The sequence below is a fragment of the Aricia agestis genome, chromosome Z, assembly GCF_905147365.1.
Source record: "Aricia agestis chromosome Z, ilAriAges1.1, whole genome shotgun sequence".
Classification (NCBI taxonomy): domain Eukaryota; kingdom Metazoa; phylum Arthropoda; class Insecta; order Lepidoptera; family Lycaenidae; genus Aricia; species Aricia agestis.
In genome coordinates, this window is record NC_056428.1 from 40,647,282 (window position 1) to 40,673,666 (window position 26,385).

A 26,385-nucleotide genomic window follows, 5' to 3' on the forward strand; every position below is an offset into this window, starting at 1 on the left:
CAGTCAACAGAAGATGAAACAGCTGACACTGACATAAGAATTATGACATTTTTTATTTATTTATGCGAATAAAAATCGATTAATCGATCGTCTAACAAAATATTCGGTTAAAATTGAAATAAATTATAAAAGTTTTTAAGTGCCTGACAGACGTACGATCTTAAAGTACGCGGGTTTTAAGTTCGCGAACTTACTCAGCTCGCGTCGGTGATAGACGTACGATCTTTAAGTACGCGGGTTTTAAGTACGCGAACTTACTCGGCTCGCGTCGGTGACATACGACTCACGAGTACACTCAGTGTTGCCAGACGGCCAACTCGGTTTCTCCCCAAGTGTTCCCCGAAATCCCCCCAAAATTCGGGATTTCAAGAAAAATCCCCCCACAAATTATAAAAGAAAATTTTTGTTCATTATAAATGGGAATTTCACAAATGGATACGATGAATGTACACTATTTCTGCAATAGCATCCAATCTTTACAGAATCAGCATCTTCGCGAGCTCCTTGATCATTTTTATGGTTCCGTAAGTCGTAACCAAAGGGTGAAAACGGGACCATAGTACTTAGATTTCGCCGTCTGTTCCCAGACTTTTTCCTCCAACAATCCCCCCAAAAAATTGTTCCCCCCAATTTTCCCCCCATCACCTAAAAAAACCCCCAAATTTGGGGGGATTCCCCCCAATCTGGCATCACTGAGTACACTGGGCTACCATGTCGTCGACGGAAGAAGCTTTGTGTTATTTAGGAATAATATCATATAACGTTTTAAAAACTAATAAGAAAAAACTAAATCGAAAAGTTTAAGTGTATACGACATACGTACGTACATATTTTTCACACAGATAAAAACCAATTTCGGTTTCGTTTGACAGCCCGAAATTGTTGCTCTATTCCGCTAGGTATATTAACTTTATGGTACCAAGGAGAATTTATTGTTTGGACAATGAATTTTCTACGTCTATATGTAGGTACATCAGCAGCATCAGCTATCGATGAACAGTGAACACCAATAAATTAATATTTTGTTTAATAACATAAAATTAATTGAGATTTTGTTGATTATTAAAGGTTTAAAATTAAAAAACGTTTTCTTTGACTGAAAAATGTTAGCATAATTTTTAGCATTAATTACAGTAAATTTTAACAGTAGTTTAGCAAATTTCGTAGCAGTCGTGTTGGCAACACTGCCTGACGGCTCGCGGCTCGCGACTCGCAGTGCTGCCAGACGTACGAGCTACGAGTAAAATTCCAAGACTGCGAACTTACGCGGCAACCTTTAAGTACGCGAACTTTAGGTGACACACAGGCGAGTAAGGTCGTCGAGTCATAAGTCCGCGTACTTACTCGCGTGTCTGTCACCCCGTTAAGAAATGCAACTTTTTGATTTTACTTGAAATTCTTTATTTAAATAGTGATAAATAGGTACTAATAATTATTAATTTATTTCATTGCTCCAAATTAGTAAAATTTATTGAATGATAAAATTGATAATATAATATTTTAAAAATATAGTCTGTCAAAAAAGTGAAGAAATTAAAAAGTGGCAACATCGTAGTGTAATCCCTTTTTTCTTCTTTAAGCGCTTATTCCACCTGTCCTATTTAGAAGTCCTAGCTAGGATCCTACATAGGAGACTAATTAGTTCACTTCTTATTCGACTTGTCCTAATTTAGTGACTAAATCAGTTGTCATTTTGGTCAGACGTCTTTGGTCTTCTCATAGGCTGAGCTGTTGGCTCAATGAAAATAAAAATAAATAAAAGGCAAAAAAGTGGTTGAAAGAATTTTGGCTTCACGTAAAATTATGAGCGCTTTAAGCGCTTTAAGCGCTTATTCCACTTGTCCTATTTAGGAAGTCCTAGCTAGGTAGGCAGTTTCAACCTTTAATCGACGGGTGCAAAGTAAAAAGAGTCATCTACAAAACAGCAACTTTTCAGGAGAGCGCATAATAGGAAAAAATGCTCCCATTTTGTCAATTTCCGATCAAATTTATTGAAATTTTCATCATTGTTTCATTATTTATTAATTAATCCACATGTATATTTAATTTCTTCTAATTATGTTTAATTTACGAGATATTGTAGTTGTCTGCATCTACATTGCGCTTGAAAATATGACAACTGAGTTAACTACCACTTGGTCGTTTCTACGTGGGAATTAAAAATTATATTTATTAAAGTATTTTTACCGATTACTAGTACGATTATCAGTAACTACGTAAAGTGTAACACTTTATATTATTAAAATTATTATTAAAAGTAAGTTATATTATTAAAATATGTAGTTAAACGTTTTACATCTTAAACACACCAAGTTCAGAACATAATTGCGTAGATATCTTTTTCTACGTTGTCGATTCGGTGCAAGGTACACGATTTAGAAGGAAGTTAAAATATGAAATACTAGCTTTTGCTCGCGGCTTCGCTCGCGTGAAATTTGAAAATCGCGTAAATTGCAAATATTCCCGTAAGCTCCCTTTGTTTGTTGTTCCAAGATGTTTTTCCAAGACCAAAAGTAGCCTATGTTACTTTTCATCCTTTCAATTAAGTTTATGCCAAAAAACAATACGATTTGTTTCTTCGTTAGAGCGTGAAGGAAGGACAAACAAACAAATAAATAAATAAACATATTTTCCCATTTATAATATTAGTATGGATATACTTAGGAATCATTCATTTACTTTCGTAAAAATCGTATTTTCTCACAACAAAAATGAAATTCTGTGTCAATACTTTAATTATTTTAAACTAATTTAAAAATTATTCAGTATCATTATCAGTACAGGAACTATGTTGTAAATTATTATAATTTAGGCAGAGGCTTATTAAGTCTTTGTACTTGGCACTTGTAAGCATGATGGGTTCATTATAACATCATAAGCATCGCCGGACGTTTTACACCATCGGAGGGGTGCATACGATTTTTCAGAACACAAAATGAAATTTTATTTCAACGATTTCTCAATTGCTTCTCGTGATCACAGAGATCCCAAAACCGGTCAAAGATAAGTTAATAGAAAAACTTCGCGAGAACTTGCAAATGCCGGGATATGATGTTACGCAGGTTGCAATTTACCATTTCTGGACTGATGTAATTGTTTACCTAAATTTTGTCGTAATTTACGTCTCGTATCAATACACGTGTCTTTATTTCTCGATCGCCTTTTCTTTAGATCAATATTTAACTGACGTCTTTTTCTACCGTTTAACGAGGAAGGCGTAGAACATTCACTTGATGCCTCCACTGCCGAAGAAGCATCAATGGTGTTGTCTATAGAAGATTTAAAGTTTGAGAGGGACAATATACTCGATGGCCTGCTTGAGTTAATAAACTCAAGCAGGTCATAGATTATATGAGATCAAAGTATCTGTTTAATAAAAAAGAATATATAATATTTTGATCTAATACTGATAATGGACGCGGCGGACTTGAAGTGATGAACTGTATTCTGAAGGTGTTGGCGTATTTGTTAATTTGCTGAGATCGACAAATTTTCAAAATCATTTTATATTTCAGACTGAGAGTGAACTGGTGTGACTGGCCTAGAGTATTCAGATCATGGGGACTTATCTTACAAAGTTAACTTATATTCATTTGTCTTCATCGGTGACACATCAAGGTTTTCTATAAGATGTTCAATAATTTCATCGGGCAACACAGTATTTTGCTCGATAAATCTATCACTTATGTTCTGGAAACTTTCAACTTCTTTAAAAAGTCGTTTTGGACTTTCTGAACATGAAAAAACAGTAAAAAATAACAGTAACAAATTAGAAGTCAATTAATATAGCTAACAATAAGAATTAACATAAATAGGTACTCATAAACATAATAAACAATACTAATTTGCAAAAGTAAATTGAGACATCTAAATCACAATCGCAACGTAGAAAAAGCTATATGGCAGATAGCCGCTTATGCCGCATAACATGACCCCCGCGCGTCCCGCGTATAGACGACCAGCGGTAGTTATCCGCATCTACATCGTGCAATTTCACAAAACAAGAGTAGATGTCTTCTTTTACGTGACAAAAGTACCAAAAATAAGGTGATATTTGAATTTTTGTTTTTGGTATGTTGTAGAACATGATATTTTAAGCTAGTTTCTACAAAAAAACGAAAAACTCAAAATTGCAGATGACTTTTTTTACTTTGCACCCGTCGTTTTATCTGTAGTGGGAACTGATAAATCTGTATTAAAGTAAATTCATATTAATATGTTATAAGATCTGGAATCCATTCGTAGGTAATTTCTTAAGTATGCTGGTTCCAAGTAGTTCAGAAAGTTCATAATTCATAATTTTACGTGAAGCAAAAATTCTTTCAACCATCTTTTTTGCATTTTATTTATTTTTATTTTCATTGAGCCAACAGCTAAGCCTATGAGAAGACCATTTTTTTGTTGCTTTGATAGAACTGGAGCCATTAAGAAGACGTCTGACCAAAATGACAACTGATTTGGTCACTAAATTAGGACAAGTGGAATAAGAAGCGAACTAATTAGTCTCCTATGTAGGGTCCTAGCTAGGACTTCTAAATAGGACAGGTGGAATAAGCGCTTTATTCGAAAGGGATGACACTACGATGTTGCCATTTTTTAATTTCGTCACTTTTTTGACAGACTATACAAGTATCGATATCATTTTGCGATAAACTCGATGCATTCGAATGAATTCGAATGTACCTTTGTCCAAGACTAGGTTGTCAATTTTCACTCAGGTTTATTTTCGTCGTTTGGTTTGTAGTAGTTTTTTCAATCAAAATACTGTTTAGCCTTACAAAATTCTTTGTATCCTTGAACCATATTATTTTTGTTATAAAATACACGAGTTTTGTGATACTGGTAATATAATATTTTCGATTAATTCGCGTAGATTCGTGTACCCATTGGAACAAAAGTATTGCGTTTCTGGGCCAGAGTCGAAAATGTATACACATTGAACGGCCCAGTCGTAAAAATTAGACGTAGAAAGATATGAGGCGGTCTAGTCGTTCGTAAATATGTCCCAGTACAGACGCGACATCACGTACAGCGCATTGAACAATGAGGCAGTGCCCCCGCTGGCGGGCTGCGCGGAGCAGGCGGCCCCCACGCTCATCACGCTGGACCAGGAGCACGAAGACACCACCAACGTTATCATCCACAAGGTGCCCCAGACCAAAGGTAAGGCGTTCGCGCCAACGACATTCTAGCCCCATGCGTCAGCCCAGCGCGCCACTTTCCTCCACCTTCCTTTGTTCTCGTGAACTAAATTTTATGGTGATTAATTATTACACTACATTGTAAATGGTCCCTTCTAAGTTGTAATATGGAACATGACAGAGCTATGTTTTTTGTTTGGCAAGTTTTCAAAATTGCCTCATCATACCTGACACATGTAAATGGTGTTGCTTCAGCAGAATTTTTATAACAATAACATATTCAATCTTTTTAAGTATAAATAATTAACATGACAATAAAACTGTGTAGAAAGTGCTCAATGAAATTAAAGCACCATGCTGTTTTTTGCAATTTATTTAGGTTTTTTGTTTTTTCACTGTGTAAGTATTTCAAGTTAGGAAAAGGCCTTTAATTATGTCTTCTGATAGACCTTTCTTTTCAGGAGCATGGAATCACATAGAAGATTTGGATTCATTCTTCACCAGAATGTACCGATACTATGTACGGGGAGGTTTCTATCCCATGCTGCTATCCGACTTGTTCTCTTTGCTGCAATTCATATTTATTGTATGGTTCTCCACATTTTTGGTGTACTGCGTAGACTATCCGAGACTATTCAGAAATGATCCAAAAGCAAATAGAAGCGAAAAGTTAACTCTTGATGATGTAATATACTCGTCATCTGTGTGTGTTGGAAACATATCCTGGTTATGGTAAGAGTAACATGTATCTTCTCTAAGTTATTAGATTAAAAAATATATTTTTATGTAACAATAATAATTGAGGATGTGAGTGGATGAAGTTGATACAATATTTAAGGAGGAACAAGGGCAACAACTAATTTTTTTCTTCATAATTTGAATTAACCTTGTAACTAATATCTACTTCATCATCTGGCTAATATGTCTAGCTATACATAAAATACTAGACCGGTTCAAAAAAATCGACTAATTTTTTTTTTTCAAAACCCGCAGTGAAATATCTTCCTAGTAATGAAAAAAGAAGCCTGTGAAAACGGGAGCTCTTAATATCAATTTTGAAAGGTCGCTCATCATGAATTTCTATTTTACGTTTAAATAACATGGGAATTTTTTTTTTTTAAATTTGGAATTTTACAACTCATTCTTGAATTAACATGTCGGGATGAGCGATACATTGGTTTATTGGACGTAAACTGCCCACAAATGGAGAGGTTATATGGTATGTATGTAGGTATTTAGAACATGATACTCTAAAATTTGATGCTTTCATTTCAATAAATAAAAAAAAATTATTCCTAAAGTGTCGTCTTTTTATTAAAATGTCATTGTTGGATTATTGGTATTCAATTGTTGTTAGTAGCATTTCATTGTTCATAGTTCTGATAGTTAGAAGTCTGAAGATAAGTATTATTATTATATCACAATTAAGGAAAAAAACGTTGAATTGATTACATGTTGGATTTTAAACTCGAATAACTTTTGAAGGAGTGAACTTACAGAAAAAACATAAGAGACAATTTATTTAGAGCGTTCAATTTCCTTCAAAAATATGTATCGCTCATCCCGACATGTTAATTCAAAAATGAGTAGTAAAATTCCAAATTTAAAAAAAAAAAATTCCCATGTTATTTAAACGTAAAATAGAAATTCACGATGAGCGACCTTTCAAAATTGATATTAAGAGCTCCCGTTTTCACAGGCTTCTTTTTTCATTACTAGGAAGATATTTCACTGCGGGTTTTGAAAAAAAAAATAGTCGATTTTTTTTAACCGGTCTAATAAAATACCCTTTTTTGATTTCAAATCATTCTTCCGGTGAGCAAAAACAGCCACCATTTAATGCAAAAAATTACAATTTTCGAATTGTCAAATTTTGTCAGTTACCTACTTCATCCATTTACATCTTCAATTATAAGCAATCATAATTTTTAATATACATACTTATCATTGTTTTTTAATATACTTATGTTTCTATTACTTTCAGGTGGTGCCTAATTGTCTTATGTATAATAATTTGGTGTATGAAATTTTTCATATCATTGTATAATTTATATTATGCATATGACACTAAGCTATTTTACAATAATGCTTTAAGAATTAGTGAGGTGAGCATATTTTTATTATGTAGTAGTAAAATAGTAATAAGGCAGGAATATCATATCTAAGCACCATGTAATCTAATTTTTCAGAGTAAATAATATTTAACTTATTTATAAAATACTTTCATCAACTTATTCAAGGCTTTTAAGTGTGAAGAGGTAACAGACAGTTGTCTGTATATCTGTTACCTCTTCACACTTAAACCACTCAACAGATTGTGATGAGAGTTGTAAAGACACTTTAAAAGAAATTCACCAAAAAAAAAAAACACATAGAATAATTTAGAAAAACTGTATGATGTCCTTAAAATTAACAGAATATAGTACATTGTCAATAATATAAATAATAATAATAAATAAAAATTTAATGTTTGGTGTAGAACGAGCTGGCTTGGGTGAGCTGGTCCACAGTGCAGGAGCGTGTGCGAGAGGCTCAGCCCGAGCATCACATGTGTGTCCACAAGCAGGAAATCAACGATCTCGACATATACCACCGCATACTCAGGTAAAAACCCCCTACATAGTAGCCAGAGATCTGTTTATGATTCTCATAAAAATGAGTTAACAAAAACTGATGAAGTTCTTTCAGACTGTTAGTCAAGAAACTGCTAAATAGCAGTTATTTGACTAATCTCAATAGTTATCATTTAATTTCTTATAACTCCTAATTTCATAAGACATTTATTGGCTGCATATTGCACTTGTTGGAGCCAAGTCGGCCTACTTAGACCATTTCTGAATTCCAAAGAACCAAGGCAAGGAACTACTTAAATTTATTCACATGAGCACATTAATTAATGACTGCATGGACTAGCCTGCTGTTTTTTTTTTCACCAATATTTCCTTTGGTACCTATTTCGCTAAACCGTTTCCTACTCAGTTTAATGCTCAGCAAATTTAAAAAAGATATCCAATAATTTGAGTGACTAGTTACTTTATAATTTAAATGTTTAAACATTAATGATGTGGATTAATTAGTGTTCACAAATAGATTTTATTATTACATACTTAAATTAATAATAATTGTTGCTACTGCTAACTGTTTTATTAAAACATATTGTGTATTCTGTGCTGGGAAGTGTCTATGCTAACATGCAATGTTATTTTTATAAGCTTTAGTACAGTTACATTAACATTATACTAATAAAATATATGTATTTATTTTAGCTCATAGATCATCTTGTATGGTTTCCAATATTGATGATCTATGAGCTATTATAATATTATGACTGTTGATGTAAGTGATGTGTAACACAATATTATATATTATACTTACAGTATAGGTAAGAGCTATCATAAGGTCAATTCAAGTTATGATTCAAAGCTTATCTCATACTAGCTGTTGCCCGCGACTTTGTCCGCGTTAGCATAGTAGATCGCATCCCAAGTATTATTTATTGTACAAAAATATTCAATATACAGAATTGACTTTCCTATGATTTTATTATATATACTTAGATAGATGTTCCGCTCGGCTTCGCTTGCATAATTTAGGAATTTCACGCAACCGTACATTTTGCAGCAAAAAATAGCCTATGTCCCTTCACGTGGTCTATTCTTCATGTTTGCCAAATAACATAAACATTGCTCCAGTAGTTCATAAGATAATAAGCAATTCCATATAATTTCCCCCGTTTTTTCCACATTTTCATCTATTTCTTCGCTCTTATTAGTCTTAGCGTGATGAAATATAGCCCATAGCCTTCCTCGATAAATGGGCTATCTAACACTGAAAGATTTTTTTAAAATTGTACCGGTTCCTGAGATAAGCGCGTTCAAATAAGCTCTCTCATACAATTTCCCCCGTTTTTTCCACATTTTCCTCTATTTATTCGCTCCTGTTAGTCTTAGCGTGATAAAATATAGCCTACAGCCTACCTCGATGAATGGGCTATCTAACATTGAAAGAATTTTTCAAATCGAATAAGTAGTTCCTAAGATTCGCGCGTTCAAATAGGCCCTTTCATATAATTTCCCCCGTTTTTCCCACATTTTCCTCTATTTCTTCACTTGTATTAGTCTTAGCGTGATAAAATATAGCTTATAACCTTCCTCGATTAATGGACTATCTAACACTGAAACAATTTTTCAAATCGGACCAGTAGTTCCTGAGATTAGCGCGTTCAAAAAGCCCTTTCAAATAATTTCCCCCCGTTTTTTCCACATTTTCCTATATTTCTTCGTTTCTATTAGTCTTAGCGTGATAAAATATAGCCTATAGCCTTCCTCGATAAATGGGCTATCTAACACTGAAAGAATTTTTCAAATCGGACCAGTAGTTCCTGAGATTAGCGCGTTCAAACAAACAAACAAACTAACAAACTCTGCAGAATTATAATATTAGTATAGATTAAACGTGTTGTCTACTATGGACATTTACCTATTATGATGCGAATTTATTTACGTTTAGTTGTATCTGCTGCTGTTTGCAAAATAAATTATTAGATATGTTCTGACTTCTGATCATGGCTTTGGCCGACTAGCCGACTAGCCGGTTAGTCGGTTGCAAAGAAGCCGACTAATCGGCCGACTAGTCGGCCAAGCCGATCATGGTTTCGGAAGATTCCGTAGCGCTTCGTTTAGTTTTCATTTGCGGATAAGTCGCATTCGCCACCTGCAAGCAATTGCAAACGTGTCGGATCGTGTTTTGGTTATGTTAACGTCATGAATCATGATTCATGATACAATGGTTTTCAGGATATATTTTTAATGTACGTCTTTTTGTACTTATATCAATGTGTACGTCATGTGTAAGTGTAAGGGGGTATTACATTATCATTTATATTGGATCATTTATATGATCATAATATATAGGATCCAATATATATTATGATCATTTGATCATATCTGCATATTATATTATCATATTTCATTGATCCTATTTTACGTCATATGTGGTTTCAATAACCAATGAAGAGCGCTAACGCTGACAGGTATTGACGTCAGGGTTATTATAGTTTGTGCGTTCTAAGATGATATGGGTGACAGTTTTCATATTCCTTGCTACGGGTTCTTTTTACAAGAAAACAAAAAAAACAAAATGTAATAAATTATATTCCATCTACAAAAACAAATGTTTTCTATAATTATTGTAAATGAATAAAAATGAAATGATGCTAAATGCTAACTTATTAATAAAATTATAAATATTAACTAGATACTGAAATAGGAGTAAGTATAAAATTATTGTAACGAAAAAATTTGAAAAATGTCATATGCATGAAACGAAACTAATGTCAATAGAGATTGACTCTGTTGAATCAAATCGATAAAAAAGGGCGGCCATCTTAAATCGCCGGCACCACTGAAATGTCAGTACGAAATCGATAATTTCGATTGCAATTCCTTTACGAAGTGATTCGATATTTTTAAACTATCGATTAATTTTTGTTAGGTAACTTCCCTACTATTGTCAATTATAATGTGTCACGCATATCATCATAAAACGCACAAACTATAGATCTCAGAGAATTCGATTTGTCAAAAGACATCGTCATTTTTAATATGGCTTGTTTTTTGTTATTTCAGCAAGATCATCCAAGTATATAATTAGAAAAATAATAACATTACATTATTTGAAACATATTAACGAACAAAAAATAAAAACTCTTTTTTTATATTAAATAACTGGCAACACCTATTTCTATGACCGTATTGGATCTAATCTCTCAGCAAATGTCAAAAATCTATGATCAAGGAAGAAATGAATCATACTTATACGTCTATATTACATTATCCAATATAATTGACTCAATGATCTCGGATCCAATATATATGATAATCTAATATCCCCCTAACATAATTACCTTATTTGCTAATACAAAATCCGAGTATTTTTATTTTTAAAATATCGGCACGGTGTTTGCGTACGTGCGACGTATGCGAATAATAATTGCATCTTTATATATAAATCCAATTGTGTTAGTAACGCTCTAACTCGATAACGGCTGAACCGATTCTGATAATTTTAGCCTTAAAATAATCCTTGAAGTTCAGGCTAGGCTTTTAAGTGACACGAAGTTCACCGGGACAGCTAGTAAGTTGATAGATATGCTACGCGATAGCTTTACCGCGGCAGTCCCCGCCACACGTATTTTTTTAATTAAAAATGTGTAGACTGAAAAATATATTACTATGATGTTTTGTCTGTACGTCTGTATTAATGATTTGTCTATAGTCTATACTCTATAAATTAATAAATGTTATACTTAGATATTTCTTTACAAGCATGTCATTTCAGAAAAACTCAATTACTTAATTTCAAAATAATCAAAGTTTTTTTTAAATGTAATATTAATAATATTAAAATTATAACAGGCCGGATAGTCGGCGCTTTTTGCCGACTATTCGCCGACTACAAAAGTGGCCGGATAGTCGGCACATCTAGAAATTATCTCAGGATATCATTTTAGCCCCTTCTCTGTAAAACTCTTATTATTATCTAAGTAACATTAAGCTTTGACAAAAGAAGATATTTTCTGTGCTCTATTTGCGACTATTTTCCAATTTCTTTAAAATACAACAAGTGCAATAAAAATTAAAAGATAATATAAGACCTGATATAAAAGCCTCAACATTCTAAATATATTATGTTAAATACACCAAATGAATGTGACAATTAGAAAGTCCAGTCCAGTAGTCCAGCCTACCATGCTTATGTGATTTATACTTTCATACCAATAATTTAAAAGTTGATTGTTGAAACTGGCTATTATTTGCGTGCAATCCTGGCTATAACTGACATAATGAACACTTAATTGCTTTTAGCCTATTATGTGGTAATATATGACAAACTTTATCATAATTTGTCATAAATTAAAAATGTTATATAAAAAAGAGCTATTCAGAGAATAGCTCTTATACAGACACTATCAGAGAAGTAGATGCATAGACAGATGGTGGACCTACGTAATTTAGTTGCGTTATGTACACCTAGCCGACAGACTACGACGTAGGCCCACCATCTGTATACGCCTCCGTGGTCTAGTTAGTGGTTTAGATCATTGCTCTTGACTCGGTCGTGGGTTTAATTTCCACGTTGGAAACATTTTATTTTCAAGTTTGGTTAGGACAATGGAGACTGATCACCTGATCTGACAAATAAGATGATCCATGCGTCGGATGGGCATGTAAAAAGTCGGTCCTGCGCCCGTTCTCTCTTTAGTCGTGTCAGTCTTCTGGCCTACATTATTTTGAGAGTAAAAGGAATAGAGAGTGCTCTTGTGTACTGTGCGCACATTTGGGCACTATAAAATTACTTCTGCGTAACTGGCCTGGTTTCAATGAAACCGGCTACCGTCACCGAAACCAGTGTGGGAGTTATTATTATCTGTGTAAGAATCAATTTATTTCATGATATAATTCAGTTGAATCAATCAATAACAAAGAGGTGTAATACTTTGTGTCAGGTTCGACAACTACATGGTGGCGATGGTTAACAAGAGTCTGCTGCCGCTGCGGCTGCGGGCGCCCCTGCTCGGCGAGTTCCACTACCTGTCTCGCGGACTCAAGTGGAACCTCGAGTTCCTGCTCTTCTGTGAGTATTTACTAATTATTTACCGACGCTTAAAAAAGGAGGTTATCAATTGGACCCGTATGTATGTAATATTTCCACAACAGTCCGTTTTTCGTATAATATGTTAGTCTACGTCAGCGTCTGAACAAATGTGCCAAATTTCAAAAGTGTATGTTTATTTTATATTCGTATATCTCCGGAATTATAAGTCCGATTTAAAAGTGATTATTATTTGTTTTAAGTACTAGGTATTATTGTTAAACTTAGGGAATACTGCAAGTTTCATCAAAATCGGTTCAGTAGTTTTGAGATAGGTAATTTTAATTCTTAATTACGTACAATTTTGAAGACGGTTTTATCTTTTTAAAATACTATTATTTGAGTTATTAATAAGCATGGCATGGCTCATTGCACTTTATTAGTGCTTTTTAGCGTTCCGTGCCCAAAGAGTAAAAACGGGACCCTATTACTGAGACTTCGATGTCTGTCCGTCTGTCTGTCTGTCTCCAGGCTGTATCTCAAGAACCGCTATAGCTAGACTTCTGAAATTTTCACAGATTGTGTCTGTTGCCTATATGCGTATATATGCGTATGCGTTGAGCGTGTGCTCGGCGCGGCTGCCCGTCGCGGGCGCCCGCGCCGTGCGCTCGCCATAGACCATAGTACTCGTGTGACGGCTGATCCGCCTCAACGCAGCGCTGCTCTATGGGATGACATGAAACAAGCACGCCTCGCGGGTGGCCGCGCCGGGCGCACGCTTAACGCAGCGAACGCCCTAACTCCCGATTCAAAAGTTTAGCAAGGTGAAGCCGCACGAGTGCGAGTGCGAGACAACACGAGGCGGCAACAACAAATATACACAAATTATATTATGCCTATCAAATATAAATCTATTTGCTTTATTTTGTTTTTGGTACTTATTTGTTGTTTTGGCGGCAACAGAAATTCATAATTATTATAACTAGCTGTCCCGGTGAACTTCGTGTCACTTAAAAACCTTCCCTGGACTTGTACGAATATTTTAAGACTAAAATTAGCCCAATCCGTTCAGCCGTTCTCGAGTTTTGCGCTTAGCAACACATTCAGCGACTCATTTTTATATTATAGATTAGTGAAAATTTAAACTGTCTACCTAACGCGGTTCTTGCGATACAGCCTATAGACAGACAAACAGCGAAGTGTTTCTAATAGGGTCCCGTTTTTATCCTTTGGGTAGGAAACCCTAAAAGGGGAAAAGCGTCTTAGTTATTATAATATTATGATTATGTTGACGCAGCAAAGTTGCGGGCAACAGCTAGTTTTTAATAATATTACTATTGCTTTTCCTATCTTTGAGGTGCAGGTTCAATTTTTGTTAAACAATAACAATATTATACAGGGTGTAACAAAACTAAGTGATAATACTTTAGCGTGTGTACGTGTTCCTTGTAGAGAGTTCACTGTGAAAGTAGCAGCGCTGAAAGACAATTTTATTTTTTCACTTTTGTATAGAGATACTAGAGATACAAAAGTGAAAAAATAAAATTGTCTTTCAGCGCTGCTACTTACACAGTGAACTCTCTACAAAGAACACGTACACACCCTAAAATATTATCATTTATCACTTAGTTTTGTTACACCTTGTATAGTCGAGTTATAGTTTTTAAACTATTTTTTTATGTAACCTTTGTATACAAAGGTTACATTTATTGTTACAAATAATATTGTTAAAAATTAAGTTTAAATGCCTAATCCAAGCCAGGTCTTTCCAGCTGCTTGCAACAACATCTGAGCAACATTTCAGTTTTCTGACTCTTTTTCTTTTATTGCCTCTTGGGTACCTCTTCGTGGGTCTTTACCATGCATGAGAGTAGGTTCACACGGCACAATCCTGCTGGCCGATTCTGTATCGTACATTTGTGAGTTAATCAATGAGTTAGTAACGAAACGGAGGAGTGTGCAACGGGAAGTCTCACTTTTGTATGCAAGTGAATACAAAAAAGACACTTTACGTTACTCACTCCTCCGTTTCGTTACTAACTCAGTTATTAACTCACAAATGTACGATACAGAATCGGCCACCTGCACGTTTTTTTGCAGTATACGTCTTAACATACATACTGGTGGTTCTATATACATTGTATGTGCCACTATTTATTCGTTAAGACGTATACTGCAAAAAACTTGCAGGATTGTGCCGTGTGAACCTGGTATAAGTTGTCCGTTTGAAACTTATTACACGTTCCATGTACGTGTGCAGCGAGTCCCTGGTCTCCTTGGGAGAACTGTTGGCAGCTGCGCGAGTGCTTCAAGGACCAGTCGAAGAGGACAGTGCTGGCGCGCCAGCTCGAGCGACAGATTCTCGCGCTGGCTCTAGTCAACTTGCTGCTGGCGCCACTCATACTCGCCTGGCAGATACTGTACTTTTTCTTCAATTATGCCGAGGTACTGTCAATCAACAATTTAATTTAATAATCTTTACAGGGTACAGGCTTAATTGCACCCTGTATATACAAGGTGTAACAAAACTAAGTGATAATACTTGAGGGTGTGTATGCAGACAATTCACTGTGAAAGTAGCAGCGCTGAAAGAGCAACTTTTTTAAAACTTTTATATGGGAAAATTCATGACGCTAAGGCGCTTGTCCATACAAATCACAAAAGAAATTTGCTCTTTTACCGTTGATACTTTCACATTGAACTCTGTATAAGGGATACATGTTGCACACCCTAATATATTATCACCTAATTTTGTTACACCCTGTATATTTATGAAGGCTATCTGTTATAAGGACACCAAATGCTCTTTTGTATGAATAAACGCGTACGTGATTCACTTGTTTAGAGTTTGCCTTTGAGTCGAAAGTCGGGTTCCATTTGAGCAGATGTTTTCAAGTTTGGTTAGGACAATGCAAGCTGATCACCTAATTTGAAAAAAAAAAAACAATATCAACAGTTTAAAAATGAATTCACTTGTACCCACTCCCAGAACTGAATTGGAGCCGTATTGACCGATAAACAAAATCACGATAAATAGAACTAAGGACACGAATTCACGGGCAGCGCGGCGGCTACGGCGGTGGCGGCGCCCTGTTGCCGTCTTCGTGGTCTTAGGGGAATCTTCCAATTATTATTGGCACTTGAAGAATTCAAACTCTAAATATATTAAAAGGCGATTGTCTGTCCTTCAAACAAAAATCTAATTTGTCTCCAATGGGATGACAGTCAACAATCAAAGGCGGCGTAAGGCGTAGGCGATGTTTGCTACCGCCCACGGCCTCGAGGTCCTAGGGAACCTCGCGCCTCTTGGACCGCGATGATTTTTTTGAATTAAGGTGTCTCGATTCTCAATTTCTTATAAATAAACATTTGTGTATCAAAACTCAACAAAATTCGTAATCTTGCATCATCCATCAGGGGGTCTCACAAATATGCCCACACCATATATTTTAGGTCTTGCCCCGCCACTGTCAACAATGGTTTAATTTTAAATACTGTGTATGATTGCAGCTGATAAAACGTTCGCCGGGCTCGCTCGGTCTGCGCACGTGGTCGCTGTACGCGCGCGTCTCACTGCGCCACTTCAACGAGCTGGAACACGAGTTGCGAGAGAGGCTCGCGCGCGCCAACAAGCCCGCCGCCAGGTATGAGGGAGCACAATGATCGCCACGAAATCGACCTAAGGGTCAATTCAGACATGACCGGTGTGAATTAGCGCTTGCATTATTGGCTTGACGTTCCAGCAAGTCTAGAAACGTGTGTGACAAGATTTGTCAGCCGGTTGTTCGATTACAACGGCGCGCGGCGTCGGTCGATAATCGATATAATATGATTTTCCTTCTAAGCGGGTCCCTAGACGATCAATTTTATTGTGCGCTATAAGTTATAACGTATTGTGCAATATTATTATTGACCGTGTAGGGTTGATATTGAAAGCGCCCGCCTTTCAATCTTTTTGTCAAATAAATTGTTCAATCATATTGCCCAATAAAATTGAACGTCTAGGGGCCCACTTACAACGGCGTCTGTAATATTTACCGTCTGTCGATATATTTCCTTCTTACGCAGAAATTATTCGATCCAATTAAAGCTCAGCGCAGGCTATAATACTACTTGCCTTATGCCTATAATACCACCTACCTGTTTATGTGACTTGCTCCAGCGCCGGTTTTAGCACTATCAGCGCCCTGGGCGAGTATTTTTCGGCGCCCAGGGTACTGGTAGAGCACCTTGCTTGCGGCACCCCTTTTAGACTGCCTCCAGCGCCCCTTTTTATCCGGTGCCCTGGGCGGTCGCCTAGTGTCGCCCTCCCCCTAACGCCGTTACTGACTTGCTCAATGTATGCAGGTACCTTCAGGCGTTCACGTCGCCTCTGTCGGCGGTGATTGCGCGCAACGTTGCCTTCGTCGCCGGCAGCGTGCTGGGCGTGCTGGTGCTACTGTCCGTTTACGATGAGGACGTGCTCACCGTGAGTGCCGTCATTTATAATATTATAAAGCTGAAGAAATTGTTTGTTTAAACGTACTAACCTCGGGAAGTACTGGTCCGATTTGAAAAAATATTTTGTTTTGGATAGTCCATTTATGTCAAGTATCGTAGTATTCTTTTGTGTTGGATAATTTGATCGGCACAGATATAGAGTAAGGAATCACAGGGAAGGAGATAGGCTCCTTTTTTATGGTTGCGCGAAACACCTTATTTACGCTGGCGGAGCTGCGCTGAACGTCTAGTAAAGTTTAATAATAACGGCAAACATATTTGAAGACATGAGTGGAAGAAACAGTAAAGTAATACTTTTAAAAAATGCCGCTTTTTGCATAAATGGAAGCCGAGGTCGGGCCGGGAAAAACATTTGAAGTAAAAAAAAATAGATTTTATGTATAGCCACATATTTTAGCCAGATGATAAAGTAGGTAAATTACGAGGTTTGTTAAAATTATAAGGCAAAAAATTAGTAATTGTCCTTATGTTACAAAATGTTAGTTGCCTGGTTCTTCCACTCACGTCTTTATTTATGCGTGTGTGTCAGGTGGAGCACGCGCTAACAATGATCACGGCGCTCGGTTGCGTGCTGGCGGGCGCGCGCGCGCTGACGGGCGAGGAGGGCGTGGCTACGGGGGCGGGCACGAGAGAGGAGCTGCTGGTGGCGGTGCTCGGCCACGTCCACTACCTGCCCGCCGCGTGGCGAGGCCGCGCCCACCATCCCCACACCGCGGCGCACTTCCAACAGCTGTTCCACTTTAGAGCGCAGCATATCGCCCACGAGGTAAATAAGTAACCTTGGGTTAGATGGTAGAATTTCAACCATTTTTAATCTCTAAACTCAAGGGCCGTCAATCGCTATTCCATTTTAGAGCGCAACATATTGCCCACGACGTAATAACGTAACGATATCGTAACCTTGGCCTAGATGATCTAATTGTAGCACTTCAAACAGCTTCGAACATTTAAGAGCGTAGTAGCTATATTGCCCACAAGGATAATTCGTATCGATATCTTGACCTTGACCTTGATGGTCAAAATCGAATTATTGTTCATACTTAAGAGGGAAGGGCTCACTTGAAACACGACCGTATTAAGACAGATTACTGACGTACAAAATATTTGTTTCAAGTACGTTTGTATTCTAATATTCTGTCTGTAGATTGTCGTGTCTCAAGTGAACTATAATAGCCTACAACATTCATCAGCAAGAACCGTTATGAATGTAACGTTACGTCAAGATAATGTAACAAAAGACAGCGCACTTTGATGGTTTAATGTATTCAGGTGGTGAGCCCGCTGCTGTGTCCGCTCGTTCTGCTGTCGTTGCGGTCGCGAGCGCTCGACGTCGTCGACTTCTACCGCAACTTCACCGTCTCGGTACTCGGCATCGGCGATGTCTGCTCTTTCGCTCAGGTACATTATTATCTACTAGCTTTTACCCGCGGCTTCGCCCGCGTGGAATTCTGAGAACGACATAAATTCATTAAAAAAAATCATAACTTTTTTTAACACATAAAAATATATGCTACTATTGCCTATGTCACTCAGGAACACGCTAGCTTTCTATCGGTGTTAATATTTTTGCAATCGGACGAGTAGTTTCAGATATTAACTCCTCCAATAAAAAAAATACCTCTTTATTATACTATACATAGAGGTTGTAACAAAACGAAGTGATAAATACACGAGGGTGTGTTTGTTATTCCCTTTAAATAGAATTCACTGTGAAAATAGCGTTGAAATGTTACTTTTGACTTGTACCCTTTTCAATTAAATAATTATACACTTTCCTGCAAGGAAAGTGTATAATTATTTAATTGAAGATGAATTTCCACCAAGAAGTGACAGTACATTCAATATCATATTGTACCCTTTTGTTGATATGAGTTCAAAAAATTAAGACAGGGCATTTTGGTTATGCCTTATGCTTAAATCGTTTTCACAGAGAGCATATTGTTGTGTTGAACACACTTGTGGGCTTTCCGAAATCAGAATTGTTAGAATGAATAGTTGGAATAGTGTAGTAAAAGAATAGATGAGTATGCTAACAATGTGCGCATGTGTATTTCAGCTGGACATCAGAAGGCACGGGCATCCGGAATGGCAGGCGGTCGGCAAAATGGGAGACAAAATAAAAGGTAATTAACATACTTTGACGAAATTAAATCAATGTTACTGTTCTTTGTCGAAATGCACACCTATAACGTAGGTTGTCTAGGCTCCTTCGTACAATATTCATTGCCCTAGCTGCGTGTTTATTTCAGTAACTAGAGCCATATTTGAGCAGTCCAATTGATAAGAGTTATCGTTATTGTATTTCGATGTGTTTACAGCGGCGAACAGCCAATACCTGCAGGGCGAGGGCGGTAAGACGGAGCTGTCGCTGGTGGCGTTCTCGTGCCGCCACCCCGCCTGGCAGCCCACCGAGCCAGCGCAGAGACACTTCCTCCGCTCGCTCAGACACAGCATGTGCGCCGCGCTGCCGACCAATGCGCTGGTAAGGACCCCTCTACTGATGTTGTATACAGCGGCCAACAGTATCTGCAGGACGAAGGCGGTAAGACGGAACCCACGTTAAGGCGCTTTTCCTGTCACGCGTGGAACCTATCCATAGCCACATGTATAGTAGTCAAAATCATAACACTCCTTTTTGTTTCGCCGGTCAGTTAAATAGAACTTCAACAATCTGTCACGGTCTTAAGCATTCTCTAATGGACAGCGACTACTGCCGGCGACACGCGACAAGACTACGCATTTACGCAAGACTACGCATTCCCCTTCGTCAAGCCAAAATGGTTGACCGGCTACACCGATTTTAATTATTTTTTTTAGAGATTATGGTGTGGGAAGACTTTTTTTTTGTCTCACCATAACGCAAGGCAACATTTTGTTGTATGTGTAATGCTATGGTTGCGGAAAATACTCTACTACTACTGTTGTGTTTCAGAACAAGACGATGCTGGGCTCGTACATCCAGCAGAGTATATTCGGCACCAACACTCCACTGCCCGCCGTACTCTCCTTCTATCAGCAGAAGACGCAGTTCCGTCTGCCCGTAAGTGATACTAGAGTAATGCTCTTTTTTAGTTTAGTGCTATGAAAATTAAATTAGGTTCGCTAGAAGTGCTTATGAAATAAAAAATCTATATTTAAAGGAACATATCTCTTATTTTAAATGTCAATAAAACTTGTAAAGTGAAATTTCTTACTACTATGAATATCTGGCTTAATACGTTGTAAGTTGTATGGTGATACTAGCTGTTGCCCGCGACTTCGTCCGCGTGGACTTCAGTTTATAGCGCGCGATGTCAACAAAATTGGTGTCAAAAGCTTTTATAAAAAAACCCTGGTACCCCTTAAATCAATACAGCTGTGCAGTGTGCACACAATAAGTATTTCATTTTTTTATATTAAACTTTATATTTTATGCCAAATTTTAAAGCTTATTTAGCCCTCCAATTACACAACTTTACCCATAAACTATTTATCATTGATAGATTTAAGGTTACGTCACTGCACAGATAAAGTACTGAGTTATTTAATACCGTAGAATAGATATAACAATCGAAAAAAATCGAAACTTAAATGTAAGATGATACCACGTCTTATAGAAAGACTTTTGAGCAAGCGTCAGCGCGACGTAGAAGACGCACGGCGCCATCTATTATGAATTGTTGGAACTAACTTAATTTGAACAAATTTACGCATTTTCACTCCCTTACAACCCTTTTTTCCAGTAAAAAAGTAGCCTATGTCCTTTCTCAGGCTTTAGACTATCTGTATACAAAATTTCATTACAATCGGTTCGGAAGTTTTGGCGTTTGGCGTGAAAGCGAGACTGACAGACAGACAGACAGACAGACAGACAGAGATACTTTTGGCGTTTGGCGTGAAAGCGAGACTGACCGACAGACAGACAGACAGAGATACTTTCGCATTTATAATATTAGTATAGATTATGTGCACACTGCACAGCTGTTTTTGGGTATTTTGATTAATTAAGGGCCGCGCTACACCGGAATGGCGCTGCCATGCGAGGCGAGCACTTTCAGCGCTGCCATTCCGGTGTAGCGCGGCCATAAGAGGGGTACCACTTACCAGGGTTTTAAAAAGTTTTTAAATTTGACACAAATTTTGTTGACACCGCGCGCTATAAACTAAAGTCCACGCAGATGATGTCGCGGGCAACAGCTAGTTATGAATAAAAACAATATTATATAGTAAAGTAGGTATGATTAGTTCTGTTACAATAATAAAGTAAAAAATAAAACGCCATCTGTTTTCATATATTAGAATTAAAATGTTGATTACATTGATATATTTTCTGGATGGAATACCTATAGGCCAACACGGTACACTCGAACTCCTTTATTTTAGAGCGCCTTCTGTTATCAACTTGTCACATAATTATATTAGAAATGCAGTAGGAGTTCTATAAGATAAGATAGATTGATTATTATTATACCAAGTGATTATATTATTAAACATAATATTCTAACGTATTAAAAACTATAAACAAAAACATACTAACTAATAAGTATGATTAGTTCTATGTTACAATAAAGTAAAAAATAAAACGCCATCTGTTGAATCGTATTAGAACTAAAATGTTCATTGCATCGATATATTTCTGGATTTTTTATAATATTTTACATAAAATATGTTTAAGATTTTTGAAATTTTATTTTAATACACATCCAAGACCCAGGAACATTGAAAACTTTTTGTTCCGCCTGCGGGACTCGAACCCAGGACCCCCGGGATGAGCGCTGGCCACGCGCAATGCGAATTCATTTTCATCGATATTTTCATGGAAATAAGATATTTTCCCACATCAACATGTAGCCTATGTCCTTTCTCAGACTCTAGAATAACTGTGTACAAAATTCAATCATCATTCAATTCAATCAATGCAATCGGTTCAGTAGTTTTGGCGTGAAAGCAAGACAGACAGACAGACAGAGATACTTTCGCATTTATAATATTAGTATGGATTGCTATCGCACTTAGGTGTTAGCGACATCAGTATTTAACAATGTTACCTGAGCTTTGTGGCGTGTACCAATAAGACATTTTCTGATCTCAAGTAGTACATTTAATACGGACACTCATACGGTGAAGGAAAAAATCGTGAGGAAATCCGCACATAGTTGGTCCCAGACGTATTGACTAATTCTTTCTTCTGGAGTAGGCTAGTTTAGGTGAGTAGGCAACCATACGGATATTTAAAAATCTTGTTCCAGGCACTACAGTATTTTAGGAGTGGTTATTTCGCTCTGAATATACTGTATAAACTGTAAATCATCCACAACGGATGTAAAGGCCTAGGTTTACCTGAGCTTTAGTTATACTACTAAAGATCAGATTACACTGTTAAAGTATTAATCTCGTTACGTCCAACTCAGCTGCCAGAATCCAGATCACGACTGACATTAATTTGACATAACCTGACCAAATGAGGTCCGCCACCTGCCTAGATGACTCAATTTCTTCGATGGTACTTTAACGATGTGAATGAATGCTCAGTCAGCCTGAAGACGTCTGATGTCGTTTCAGACGTTGTATAATATATGTCGCAGTCTTGTCAAAAAAAGCCATTCAATCAAACAGCTAGCCCTTTGACTGAATAACGCCATTCAATCACACGGCTATACGTCGTTTAGCCGACTTGTTGACTGCAACGTTCAACACTACATCTAGACGACGCTTGGCTAACTGGTTAAATGGCAAATTAACTAAGGTGACCATTAGTTTAGTGCTATTATTACACAAGTGTATAATGATAACAAGCAGATTAATTATTGCATTTTAACTCTGATTCTAAATAAATTTTGAACACAGTTGCAATAAATACCTTGGTAATGCATTTCATAATCCCGTAATTTCTCCTCGAATATTAGTTTAAATTTTGATTCACTTCGTATGTGCCCCCATAATTTCTGTCTCTTTAATAATACTTGTAACGTATATTTACGAAAATTTTAAATTGTTTCTTTAAAAATTATAATTGTTCAATTATTAAAATAAAACGTTTAATTAAATTGATAAATACTTAATATTATACATTTAAATACTAATATTTGATATGAAAAATGAAATTGTAAAAATTAAAAGGTAATTCAAGGTATTAAATTAGCATGCTATGATAAAAATGTGATACTCGTACATATATAAATTAATATTAAAATATGTAAAAATGTTAAAAGTGTAAATGTTAATATTGTAAATTGTTAAGGAATAAATGAGGCTTTATTATTATATTATTATTATTATTATATTTACGAAAAATATCTTAAAATACAACCAGAAATCACCGGTTAGTTGATGCCATATTGTAAACAAAACGTACCTAGCGCCGCGGTGGCGAGCGCTGAACAAATTCAATCAAACGGCGGCTTTTGAATCAGCTGTAGTGTTGAACGTTTTGAAGGACTTAAATATTCCATTAAAAAGCTAGATGTGTCATTGAATGGCGTTGTTCAGTCAAAAGGCTAGCTGTTTGATTCAACGGCTATTTAAACCAGTTGGCTGCGACATATACATATTATGTTGCCGTTCTCAGAAATATCGATAGGGCGATGCAGGATTGTGAGGCAAATTGTGGGTACCGCCACAGTACATTTTTAAATGTTATCTGCATTTGTATATTCAGGACATGGACGAGACGAGCGACGAGGAGGAGGGCGGGGCGCGCGGGCCGCTGGCGGGCGCGGGCAGCGTGCTGGCGGGCGCGGCCAGCGGAGCCCCCGCCACCGCCGACAGCGCGGAGCCCGACGAGGCGCGCGACATGTCCGTCAGCACGCTGCACCTATACGACCTCCACCTCTCACAGGTAACGCACTCGTCTACACTCAAAAACTAACTAGACTTAATACGGATCAATTTGTGACGTAGACAAATTAAACAAACCTAATTGTAGACGCGGGTGGAAGAACCAGGACAGTAAAGGTAAAAGAATGCAGTTTTTTGCAGTAAATGCAGGCTTTGGGGCCGGAAAAATGAAATAAAATAAAAAGAAACTGGATTTTATGTGTAGCCAGATACATTAGCCAGGTGATGAAGTAGATAAGTTACAAGTTTTTTTCAAATAATAAAGGAAAAAATGTGTTCTTCAACTCACGTATTATAAAACGAATTTGCTAATAAACGAACTCTCCCTCAGCAACAAGTAACGACCGCAACGACGTCCGAGTCGGTAGCGTGTTGTCGCAACAAGTGCAGCGAGCGCGACGATCGAGGACGGTGGACGGAGCAGACGCCCCTGCTGCGCCCCTAACGCCGCCCCCGCCCGCCCCCCGAGTGGGTATAGCCGCCACTGATGTATACTGTGTTACTCGAAGTGGTGTTAAATATTTCTTGTAATGTACAGGTTCAGTGTGACTCAGTGGGACTCTCGAACGAAGGGTTCGGTACCATTATACAGCTAAAATAGGCAAAAGAATGTGTCTTTTGTATGGGAGCCTCCCTCAAAAGACAGAAGAGGACGAAGATAAAAACATGCAGACGAACGTAACGTAAAAGGATCGGATGGAACCCTAAAAATTATATGGCACGACTGTGAATGACGTTGGTTATAATATGACAGACGCGCCTGGCTCTTGCATCATCAGGGAGTCAGGTTCGATTGTTATAAAGTGATCGCTAAAATTCAAGACGAGAAAGGATTTAAATCACTTTGTTATGTTATTTAAAATGCGCTAATTTCTCTTCTCAATACATTCGATTTCGACATTTTATGTTTTAAAAAATAAAGACTGGACAAAACAAAATATATAAACTTATATTATGTTGTCGGTATTTTGTATCTATTACTTAAACGAGTTACAAGACGTGAAAAATGACCTTGATAAACACTTTCTAAATATTATGTCAACTGTTGCCAATAGCATAGCAATAATAAATATGGAAAGCGATGAAAACGATACATTATACTGTATACATAATGAATGTAAATAACATGCAAATTCATAAGTATGTTATAAATACGAAATTCACTTCAAATATACTCAAATATTAATTAACACGAATATGTGTGGAAGTTTTGTTAAGGCATAAGCACTTTGGTATTTTGGCCAGAATGACATTATATGAGTTTCAGTAACATAATATTATATATTACTTTTTCTATCTGAATTTACTTTAGCAATATCTTAAATTTAAATCTTTGATTTTAGCGCATTTTAAACTACTTACAGTATTTTTGTATACAAGTATACATCGGTTGTAGCAATCAAGTTTGTGATATGTACATGGCACGATACGAGCATTTAAATGTATACACGATTTCATTGAAATGTTTGACACCTGCCATTTATTTTTGTTATATTTTTGCTGTTTTGTATACTTTTCAATGAGAACGTATATAGATTCCGGGCTCGTGATCGTGCGCAAAGTATCAAATGGATAATCCACTGCTTGATATTTTTTACTCTACTATAGCATAATATAATTATATATTGATATTGACATTATACATATTATAATAAGTAATAACGTTACCTCGAAACTTATGACTGTAAAGGCGAAATCGCACTAAAGCGACACAAAACGTCGCGACACTTCATTTACATAGAACTGACGCTTGAAAACTGCAGTTTCACGTTTGTAAAACGCCAGGGGGCCTATTATGAGCTCTTAAATCCATTCACTTTACGTCCTTATACAGTCAGTATAAGGACCTAAAGTGAATGGATTTAAGAGCTCATAATAGGCCCCCAGTTCTATGGAAGTAAAATGTCGCATAGTGCGGTCTCACCTTTAAACTGTAATCGACATTTTACTGTCGTCTTCTGATTACGATTGTGTGTTAAATAAGGGTCGTCTCACAGGTGAAACAGGCGAAAATTGTACAATATCTACTGTTAAACGCCTGTTGCATGTCTGTCGCAAAATACATAAGACACCCTCCCGACTAATACATAGCTTTCCCTAGTGTCAGGTGGCTGGATAGTTTTAGAAAATTATTATCGACTTTGAAACCAAGCAGACACTGGCCGCTTTGTATGAGTCGGTACGCCCCCTAGCGGTGAAAGACCCTAATATTGGCTCAATTGGGCTTCTATGTGTATTTGTAAAACTGTGGAAGGTCATAGATAAAAATGTAAATTGGATGAAAGAATCTATGGAAAGAGGTTAATCGTCCATAAACAAAAAAAATTGTAAAATG

The 26,385-nt window shown here is 36.9% G+C and overlaps 1 protein-coding gene across 1 annotated transcript; it reads left to right on the top strand.

Moving 5' to 3' along the window:
* Nucleotides 1-4,710: 4,710 nt before the first annotated feature.
* Nucleotides 4,711-25,882, top strand: LOC121739410 (autophagy-related protein 9A). The gene is made up of 15 exons (XM_042131874.1): nucleotides 4,711-5,163; nucleotides 5,603-5,873; nucleotides 7,126-7,246; nucleotides 7,621-7,745; nucleotides 12,649-12,776; nucleotides 14,995-15,179; nucleotides 16,245-16,378; nucleotides 17,082-17,202; nucleotides 17,764-18,000; nucleotides 18,504-18,632; nucleotides 19,291-19,357; nucleotides 19,553-19,716; nucleotides 20,167-20,274; nucleotides 23,872-24,051; nucleotides 24,382-25,882. Exons 1-15 carry the CDS (start codon nucleotides 5,001-5,003, stop codon nucleotides 24,493-24,495), a joined length of 2,247 nt encoding a protein of 748 aa, XP_041987808.1. The 5' UTR covers nucleotides 4,711-5,000; the 3' UTR covers nucleotides 24,496-25,882.
* Nucleotides 25,883-26,385: the final 503 nt, after the last annotated feature.